General features: G+C 38.9%; 1 protein-coding gene across 1 annotated transcript in view; it reads right to left on the bottom strand.

Moving 5' to 3' along the window:
- Nucleotides 1-7,786: 7,786 nt before the first annotated feature.
- The window catches only part of LOC109827941 (ribosomal lysine N-methyltransferase 4), a 19,224-nt gene continuing 15,679 nt past the window's right edge, over nucleotides 7,787-11,331 (bottom strand). Inside the window, 1 exon segment of the mRNA XM_020394968.1 lies at nucleotides 7,787-8,692. Within this exon segment, the coding sequence (XP_020250557.1) occupies nucleotides 8,048-8,692 (645 nt within the window). The 3' untranslated portion in view covers nucleotides 7,787-8,047.

Below are 11,331 nucleotides of genomic sequence, written 5' to 3'. Positions count from 1 at the left end.
TTAGATTAGCATAAGACCCTAATCACACCCCTCTAGGGTCTAACACTTTGTATCTAGCATTCTCTCAATTATATTACCAGAAGTTAGTTCAAGCTTCTTCTTTAATTTTGGCATAATCAACTGCGCTATGTAAGAGGCAGATGCACCACTGTGATCTTGCTCTAATATCAGATTGCTACATGTGTGAACACCGCAGTATTCTGTGATCCTAAAATGCCCATTATGTTTCTTACCGGTAAATGCATATAACTTCCTTTGTGTATTCATAAAATAGATTGCATCATAACTTGTGCGATTGCTTTTAACTTTCTTGAATTTAACATTCTTTTTGATTGAGTAATCACGAATAGCATCAACCAATTGGTCCTTAGTCTTGAATAAATCACCAACCCTGAAAGGGACATCATCAACTCCTCTATGAGTTAAACTTTGACCAATGCACATATCTTGTACTATGAAAGAACGAATCCACTCATCATCTTCAAACTCGTCGGGGGGTGGTTCTTCGTACTCAATATATTCATTATTAATATAAGCCTCATCAGGCCAATCCGGATTCTCTTCAACATCTTTACTCATAAATTGCATGCTATCAATTGGTGCACTATCTTGCTCTTCACCTTCAGAGTCGTTGCTTCTTTCATCCTCTTCAATTATTGCCCCTCTTAACGGCCTCATATTTTCATAAGGGGTTTCATTGTTCATGACATTTGACATTCCACCAAATGAAGGTGCACTTGGATACTGAAATTGAGTTCGCTCCATTTCACTAGAAGAAGAAAGAAAACCATCAGACTCAACTCTCAAATTTAACATGCGTGAGAATTCTTCTGGAGGTTTGAATATTTAGCACGAACTATATGACAACTTTTTAATAAATAATTCTACCGTTGGTTACGACTTGCTCAAATTAAACATAATACTCATATGATGATCAATTGAGATCTCAACTGTGGATGTTCTATCAGTAGTTATGGGCCAATTGTATATTATTTTTAGTCGGTATTCTCGTGGGTCAATTTCTGTAACTCAGTGTAATTCCTTAACCAAGTCACAGTAACTATATGATTTTGAGATCATTAATGGCGTCGTTACCCCTTCGACATACATTGACATATTATTCATTCCATAATTAATTTTCCTACCATAAGAGAAAGAAATAAAAATCATATTGTTCAACCTATGCAAAAGAAGATTATATCATTTAAATGCAAAAAGTTTTAAAAAAATATTATTAGGGCATCGAATAAGAGAGGAAAACCCAAGATGCAAATAATCTCATATAAATTTGACTAAAAACCTTAAACCCAAAATTGAAAATCTTAAATCCTAGAATTGAGCATTTTATGCCCTAGAAGTTTAATTTTAATTACAAGAATCAACACACAAAACATTTGAACCACCAAAAATAGAGTGGTTGATAATAAATTTCAAACCATAGAAATTCATTTTTGAGAGAAAACTCTAGATTTTTACATGTTAAAAGAGGAGAGAAGGAATGGAAATTACCCTAGAAATCTTAAGTAAACTTTCATGACAAATTTCGAGCACAAAATGAGGTTGAAATTGAGATGAGTTGTAGCAGAACGAGAGAGCAACGAAGTTGGAGAAGACAGTTGTTGGGGATGACACCCTAATGACAGCAAGAAAAGAGAGACAAAACAACAGAGAAAGAACACCAAGATTTAACGAGGTTCGGCAAACTTGCTTACGTCCTCAGGAGCCACACAATAATTTCTTTATTATCAAATAAATTTTACAAGCTTGTAAAGAGCAGATCTCAAACTCCTTGAGATCTCTCAATAAAAAAATCACAACTGTAGAAATCGCTACAGTGATCATGAGAATTTTCTCCTAAAATTCTCCGCTCAAAAAGCTATAGGAGTCGTGCGAATTTTTCTTTTGAAAAATCGCTGCTGCCGCTACAGTTCTCTGGAGAAGATGCGCTGAAAATCTCAACAATTTCTTGTGAACATGGTTCCATTTTATAGGGAAACCTAGGTCAAAGACAGGCTGTCTTTTAGCCTTTTCTACGAGTTCGCCTGCGAGCGCGCCTGTTTGAGAGCTCTCCTGGATAGCTCCTTCGTCTGAACTGGTCTACGCCTGTGCTTGGAGCTTGCCTGCACTGGCAGCTCGTTTACACCTGGAGCTCACCTGCATGCTGAGCTTGCCTGAACTGCTTGAGCTCGCCTACATGCTGAGCTCACTTGAACTGTTTGAGCTCACCTGATTTCATCACTTAGCGAATTTTCGCTTGGTGTGCTTGTTCTAAGGTTTGGGTCTACACCCTAAAACCACAATCTCCCACTTAGGACCAAACCATCATTGACAAGCTCTCTTAACAAGCATCTTTCTTAAAGTGTGACTCTGCCTTCATCTCCTATGCGTGAAGGCCAATTGAAGTTGCGCACAACTCCAGTTTTTGAATAGTCACTATTTTTGTTAACATATCTGGATTCTTACTCCTTTGGATCTTCTCCAGTATTAACATATCATCTTCCAACAAAGATCTTTTGAAGTGGTAACGAAGCCTAATATGCTTGGTTCTAGAGTGAAATACGGAATTCTTAGCCAAGTGTATCGTACTTTGACTATCACTATGCAAGACATTCCTCTCATGTTTGAGTCCCAGCTCAGTTAACAAGCCTTGAAGCTATATCATCTCTTTATTGGCTTCAATCACTGTTACATACTTAGCCTTTGCAGTGGATAGAGTGATAATCTTCTGTATTTGTGACATCTAACTAATCGCTATAGTTCTAACAGTGAATATATAGCCGATGGTGCTTCTTCGATAATTGACTTCACCTCCAAAGTCTGCGTCTATGTAGCCTTGTACTTTTAGCTCTCCTTCACCAAAGTACAAACACTTTTCTGTAGTGCCTCGTAGATACCTCAAAATTCACTTGACTGCTTCCTAATGAGTTTTCCCAGGATTTAACATAAACCGGCTGACAACTCCCACTGTATGGCCAATGTCTGGTCTCGTACAGACCATAGCATACATCAGACTCCCAATGGCTGAGGCGTAAGGAACCTTAGCCATGAAATCTTTCTATTCCTCCATCTGAGGAGACTGATCCTTTGATAGGCGAAAATGACTAGCCAAGGGTGTTCTGACTGGCTTGGCGTCACCCATGTTGAATCTCTTCAAAACACGGTGGATGTACTCTGTCTGAGATAACTGCAAGAATCCTTTCTTCTTATCTCTCGTGATTTTCATTCCAAAGATCTTCTTAGCTGGACTCAAGTTCTTCATGTCAAACTCTTTTGATAGATGTTGTTTCAACTTCCTGATATCATCCATATTTGCACCTGCAACTAACATATCATCAACATACAACAGTAAGATGATATAACTGGATTCATATCTCTTGAAGTAGCAAACAATGGTCGGCATTGCACTTCTAGAAACCTTCATTGTGCATGAAGCCATCGAACTTACTTTCTGTACCACTGTCTTGGGGCTTGTTTCAAGCTATACAAACTCTTCTTAAGTTTGCACACCATTTTCTTCTTCTCTTCTTCCAGAAAACCTTCTGGTTAGTGCATGTATATCTCCTTATCTAAATCTCCATGAAAAAATACGGTCTTCACGTCCAATTGCTCAAGATGAAGATCTTCAATAGCTACAATACTCAGCACTGATCTGATAGTATTGAGCTTTACAATAGGAGCAAAAATGTCGGTGTAGTCAACTCCTTCTTTATGTTAGAATGCTTTGACAACTAGTCGAGCTTTGTATCTCTTAGAATCATCCTGCTCCTCTTTCATCTGATACACCCATTTGTTGTGTAGTGTCTTCTTCCTCATGGGTAACTCGGCTAGTTCCCATGTCTGGTTTGAGATCAGAGACTTCATCCCTTCTTTCATGATAAGCTCCCACTTGATAGCATCTCCAGTATGACATGTCTCATCATAGCATTTAGGCTCCCCTCCACCCGTCACCAACAGATAGTTCATGTATCTCCTGTTAGGCATAGGATGCCGAGAAGACATTCTCAACATAGGAGTAGGAGAATGTGGTGTGTCGGACTGCTGCGCACCACTTTGTTCAATGAGTTCTTCTGGCTAAGGACTTGCTGGATTTGGTTCCTCTGTGGAACTATTTGGGACATCATCTATATCCGCAAATATTGACTCATTCTGCTCTGAGTCACCGACATCTGTTTTATGCTTGTCCTTATTAATCACCTTTTCATTAAAGATCATATCTCTGCTACGAATCACTTTCTTGTTTTCATCATACCAAATGCGGTAACCAAACTCATCCTCCCTATAGACGATGAAGGTGCATTTCTTGGATTTGGGATCAAGCTTATTCCTGCCTTGATCACTGATATGCACATAAGCTACACAACGAAAACTTTTAGATGTGATAGTTTTACCTCCTTTTCGCACCATACCTCCTCTATTATTTTGTGCTCCAATAGAACCGATGAACCTCAGTTGATCAAGTAAGCTGTTGTGTTGATTGTTTCTACCCAGAACTATTTCGGTAGACCTGACTGTATACAAATGCTTCTGGCTCTTTCTGTCAACTTTCGGTTCATACGCTCAGCAACACCATTATGTTGAGGCATGCCGGGCGCGGTTCTCTCCATTCTGATCCCATGCTCATAGCAAAACTTCTTGAATACAGTGTCTTCATATTCACCACCATTATCGGTTCTGAGCATCTTTATCCTCAGACTCGTCTCATTCTCAACCATAGCTTTCCATCTCCTGAAAGCCTCAAACACTTTAGACTTATGCTTCAGAAAGTAAACCAATACTTTCCGAAAGTGATCATCGATGAAAGTCACGAAGTAGTGTTTCCCACCAATGGATGAGATGGTTGTTAGTCCCCAAACGTCAGAATGAACAAACTCTAGCCTTTCCTTCTTTGGGGTTCTGCCACTTGTCTGAAAGGTAACTCTCTTCTGCTTTCCAAGTATGTAATCTTCGCACATGTCTATCTCCACTGACTGTAGACCTGAAAGTTTTCCCTTCAAGTGTATGATCTTCATCCCCTTCTCACTCATGTGGCTAAGTCTCTAGTGCCATAAATTTAAAGTTTCATTGCTTGCTACAACTACGATCGAACAACGTGCAACTGCTGTCATGTAGAGGGTGCCACTTTTCTTGCCTCAATCAATCGTCGTAGAGACTTTTGAAATCTTCCAATCATCACCATGGAAGATCGTAGTGTAGCCTTCGTTAGCCAGCTGGCCTACTGAGATTAAGTTCTTTCTCAGGTCGGGAATATGTCTGACTACCTTCAGCTCCCAAACTGATCCGTTCAACTTAATCTTCACTACACATTTGCCAACAATAGCACACGGTTGATCATCACTAAGATATACATATCTAAGGTTTCCGGGGACATACTTCTCAAAGAATTCTTTCTGAGAAGTAGCATGAAATGATGCTCCAGAATCTAACACCTAAGACTCCACCTTGCTCTCTAAAGAGCATATCAATGCATCATCATCTCCTTCTGAGGTGGAAGTAACATTTGCCTCTGCTTTCGCCTCCTTTTCCATCTGTGCACTCTTGCACTGATTTTTGTAATGCCCGATTTTTCCACAATTCCAACACTCAATAGTCTTCGAGCCATGGGAATTACTGGGATTCCTGGATTTGGACCTCCTGTCTTTTGATCTATCTCGGTAGTTTGATCTATCGCGACCATTCCCTCTGGTTGAATTTCTTCCTCTTGACTTTGTATGCAATACTGAATAGGTTGACGATTCACCCGACTCTCTCCGTCGGATCTCTACACTGAGAACTAGATCATGAACATCGTCAAATTTTAACTTGTTGCTTCCTGACGAGCTACTCACAGCCGTGACAGAAGCATTCTAGCTTTCTGGTAAGGAAGACAAAAGTATAAATGCTCGTACTTCTTCGTCAAATTCAATTCCAACTAAACTCAACTGGGTCGTGACTGTGTTGAGTTCATTGAGATGTTGAGCTACCGACGCGCCTTCTGTCATTCGTAGATTGAACAAACACCTCATCAAGTGAATTTTATTTGAGGCAGATGGCTTCTCATACATATTAAAGAGTGCTGCCATAAGACCTGTCATGGTCTTTTCTTTGGCAATGTTGAAGGTAACATTACGGGTTTGCGTCAATCGAATAAACCTTGAGGGCTTGTCTGTCTAGAAGATTTCAATCTTCTTCCTTCATACCCTTTGGCTTCTTTCCTGAAGAGGTTGATACAGATTCTTTTGGTTCAGATAATTCTTTATCTGCATCTTCCAAAACCCGAAATCCGTGCCATCAAACTTCTCTAGTCTCACCTTTTCTTAATCTGCTGCCATTGCGTCCACTCGAATCTGACTTCCTCAGAATCGTTTTTGGGCTCTGATAGCAGTTGTTGGGGATGATACCCTAATGACAGCAAGAAAAGAGAGACAAAACAATAGAGAAAGAACACCAAGATTTAACGAGGTTCGACAAACTTTTCTATGTCCTCGGGAGCCACACAATAATTTTTTTATTATCAAAGAAAATTTACAAGCTTGCAAAAAGCAGATCTCAAACTCCTTGAGATCTCTCAATCAAAAAAATCACAACTGTAGAAATTGCTACAGTAATCATGAGAATTTTCTCCTGAAAATTCTCCGTTCAAAAAGCTACAGGAGTCGTGCGAATTTTTCTTTTGGAAAATCGCCACCGCGCCACCGCCGCTACAGTTCTCTAGAGAAGATGCGCTGAAAATCTCAGCAATTTCTCGTGAACAGGGTTCCCTTTTATAGGGAAACCCTAGGTCAAAGACAAGCTGTCTTTTGGCCTTTTCTGCGAGTTCGCCTGCGAGCTCGCCTGGATAGCTCCTTTGCTTGAACTGGTCTTCGCCCGTGCTTGGAGCTTGTCTGCACTGGTAGCTCGCTTACACCTGGAGCTCGTCTGCATGCTAAGCTCGCCTGTATGCTGCAGCTGGGAGAGATGGGGTTGGGAGAGAAGGGTTTCAGTTAGTTTATATAAGGGGGTGAGACCCAGAATAAGTAGTCGGGGTTGACAACCCCGACTATTGTGTGACCTAGCTTGTGCCTGGAGCTCGCCTGCACTGGTAGCTCGCTTGCACCTGGAGCTCGTCTGCATGCTACGGCTGGGAGAGAAGGGTTTCAGTTAGTTTATATAAGGGGGTGGGACCTAGAATAAGTAGTCGGGGTTGGCAACCCTGACTATTGTGTGACCTAGCCAAGTTCCCACTTTTCAAACTTGGGCTTGACCACTCTTTGCTAAATGGTCGGAGTTGAGAGCCCCGACCATTTCGAATTAGGCATTTCGAAATGGTTGATGTTTCCAACCCCAACAAATTTAAATATGTGCTAAATTAGTCGGAGTTTCGAACCCCGACTAATTTAGCTGTCAAACTATTAAAGGGTTGTGGGCAAGCTCATAATTAGTCGGGGTTTGTAACCCTAACTAATTAGAACGGAGGTTTTTTTAAATCAACCCACTTTCTTGCCACGATACTGACGTGACGAGAAAGTAGGTCGATTTTCGTAATAAATTTTCAAGAGGGTCGAATTTTGAGGACAAGGTTGGTTTTTGGAGTTGGTTGGTTGGTTGGTTGGTTTTTGGAGTTGCTAATATGGTCTTTTGCATGTGACCTCTTTTGTTTTAATTTAGCTGATCGCACCATCTATGACATTCTATTCTTTCTCTCAGAATAAATAAATAAATAAATAAATAATAAAATAAAATAAACAATCCAACACAAATAATTTAAACTCTAGAAAAATTCTTTGTTGGAAAGAAGGAAAAGAAAAGTCAAATTGCTTCTTGAGAGAGATTTGAGCCAAATCCTCATTTTCACTTAGTAACACGTGTTACAATATGATCAATTTGATTCAAGCTGGTAAGGACTAGAAGAGCAGTAAATGAGAAGGACCCCAATCTGGAGCCAGAGAAGCAAAATTTTAGTTACAGACCCAAGTAAATGAAGATCAATAAAAAAATTTTGACATAATTTTTTAGTTTACATTAAAACTTGCATGTTCAACTGAATGCAAATGAACTCAAACGCGCTACAGATAGCTTCACACTTGAGCAACTAAACCTTTCTTTTCTTGGTTTTATACCCTCCAGAAGCGTAGACCCTTAGCCTCGAAAGTATTCTCCTTTCACATACTCTTAACACTAGCGAATGATACAGTTTTCGATCTTTCACAGAAGAACGTATTCTCAACCTACTCTCATCATCTTCCAAAGTGTTCGGTCCATAAAAAGTCTCCCTCATATCAGCTAGAGATTTAAGAGCATTACGGACATCTCTCGTCAGCAATAACTCATTGATCTTCTCTGCTCCAATACTGCAATTATTTCTAGTGATATTGATCAATTTGATCAAGTTTGTAGAATCAATGGCCTCGACAAAAAAATCTACCATACAATTCAATTTCTCATATGCATACTCTGGGAGAAAAACGATGTATACAAGAACTATAAGCTCTATCTGCGGCTCCCCATTAAAGGAAATCTCAAAGTACTCAGAGTTCTCACTTGTGCAGCCTGAATAATTTAGCCTTCTCCATAATGAAACCCTTGATCTAATATAGCGACTGGAGAATGAGGAAGAGCAATGTTTCAGGACAAGGTTGAGATCGATGTTCACGATGTCAAATGTGTTGTCAGGTTCAGTGAAACCATATCTGTGAAGTAATGCGGCATTTCCCATAATACCGTAAGTGTTGAAAACCTGAAAGCAAAAACCAAATAGTCTTAAGTACTAGGGTATCAACGTTGGCTAGTACCACTTAATACCTTATTGTTTCACACACTTTACACTTATATGCCCTCCTCACTTGTTTTTGCAACATTTATGTACTCTACGTTGTCTAAAATTGGCATATAGCACTCTCCATTATGCAAACGTGAAAATTTTCACCTGAATGTTCTCATATGAGGTTCACATGCTAATTGATTCCTACCGTCGTATGAGAATAATCGGGTGAGAATTTTCATGTTTGCATGACAGAGAGGGTACTAATGTGCTAATTTTACACAATTTAGGGTATACGAATGCTGCAATAAACAAGTGAGCGTATGTAAGTGCAAAAAAAAGTGAAATTATAAGGTATTTAAGGGCAATTGTAGCCATTAAAGCTATACAACAAATGAGCGGAGGATTGCCTTATGTTTGCTTTCTGTTACTTGTCAATGTACCTCTTTAGTCATACTTTACACAAGACAGCTTCACAGAGAAGAGATAATGTTTAAATTTTTAATAGTCTAAAGGTTATTTTAAGGAGAGGTAGTGACAAGGTTCCATGAAAATCAATCTGACTATTCACTATATACAACAGGGGCAACTAGTTATCGCTTTTATCTTTGAATGAAGACATGTGAAGTAGTTGTCATCCAAAGCTTTTACCGACAAATTAGTGCTCACTCTCGGTACCTGGTCATCACACCTGGTTTAGGGATTCTGGATTACTCATTCACTTGGATTTGCCTTTGATTTGTAATGGTGTTCCCAAACACTAGAACCAAACCGTATTAATGCCTAATGGTTCAAACGCACCTATTCTCACATTGGTAACTCATTGTTTCTCACAATATGTTTTTCATGTTCCGTCTCAGTTCAACTTGCTATCTGTCAACAAGTTCACAAAATGATTAGATTGTTGTTGAAATTCTGTTTCCTATGCTTGTGGTTTTACGAGATCTAGAGGTAAGGAAGTCAATTGGAGCCCGTGAGATATGGAATGAGTTACATCATTACAGTCAACCACCAATAATTAATAAAAAAAGAAAACAGTCCAACTTTGGACCTGTTGAGTAAAGCTGTAAATTCACAAGTTTTATTATTATTATTATTATTCAAGTTTGCGATGCTTGTCCTCTAACAAAAGAACCATGTTTCGTTTCCTGGTCAAGCTTGAATAAAGTTGCTTATGGTTTCCACTTTCCATCTTGTTTATTGTAATATACAGAGAGGATATATTAAAGCACGACCACATCGTCCTGGAACATAAAAGTTTAAGGATTTCATCATTGTTGATGACTTCTCAAAGTGCAGTCCTATGCACATACCCTCGAATCTAACAAGTATTTTAAGTCTGCCGGCTCCTTGCTAACAATTTAAACAAACGAAGACAAACATAGTACTAAGTTTCTATCAAATCTTGTGCAATTTTTATTTCATCCATGGCACTAAACAATAATACTTTAACATGCACAACAAAATGATGTGATCAAGTCTAAGCATCATCTCTCGGGGGTTCACGCCTTCGATCCCAAGAAGGTTTGGCTTTTGAAGTTATGAGGAGAGTGTATAACGATACATATTTAATAAATGATTTACCACTCCCATACACCCAGAAAACACAACATAAACTCCTGTTGGAAACTCAAGCTACCTAAGACCACGTTGTTAGTATGCTCATAATAAGGAGAGCAGAACAAACTTTAATAAAAAAGTATTCAACTTGTAAAAAAGTCATCATCTCTAAAGCTATGTGTGTTTTTCAGAGAGATCTTTCCACAAATCGGGTTCTCTTGATTTCAAATAGTTTTTACCAATCCTACTGTAGAAGATAAGAGCCATCCACCTCTAGTCATGGCACTAACATCTAACCATATACTGCTTTACCAGAAGAAAAAACAAGAGCTATCCACCTCATTTATGCTTACCCCCATCCATCAATATGTGACGAGACAACTCACAGTACAAACACCATTCATGTTCTAACTAACCAAGTAATAATGAGGTTTGAAGCAAGAATCATTGTGCGCATTTATCCTACTCACAACGATAATACGTTTTTTTCCTACTAGTAACTAGCATATGATGTGCAACACTTGACTTCCAACAAAATTGGTGCCTTTGATACATCTAGAGACGACACCCTTGCCCATGCATGTTCTACACCAACAAATTTCTAAAAGGGTTAATTATAGAAAACCCCTTGAACTTTGGAAGAGTTGAATTAAACTCCCTCAACTATTTTTTCTTCCACTAAACCCCCTAAACTTTAGGGGTTATTGCACATAACCCTCTTTAACTTTTTATTCCACTAAATGTTACCTGAAAATTTTTCATTTTGTCCTCATATTAGCACTATCAACTCTAACGGGTCACTGGGTAAGCACATGCCAAAGAAAAAAGGACGAAAAATCTTTCTTAGTCCCAAAATATACTCTTTTAAGAAAAATAGGTAGCTTTTTGGGACTAAGGGATTACTTTCATCTTTTTCTTTGCACATGCTTGCCACATGAGACGTTAGAATCGATGGTGCTATTTTGGAGATTAAATGATATATTTTTATGTGAAATTTAGTGGACTGAAATAGTTTATGGCGGTTATGAACAACAGAACAAGAACCCCAAAAGTTC

The sequence above is a fragment of the Asparagus officinalis genome, unplaced genomic scaffold, assembly GCF_001876935.1.
Source record: "Asparagus officinalis unplaced genomic scaffold, Aspof.V1 AsparagusV1_Un565, whole genome shotgun sequence".
Lineage (NCBI taxonomy): Eukaryota > Viridiplantae > Streptophyta > Magnoliopsida > Asparagales > Asparagaceae > Asparagus > Asparagus officinalis.
The sequence above is the reverse complement of the archived record's forward strand: the minus strand, read 5'-3'. Positions and strand labels throughout refer to the sequence as shown.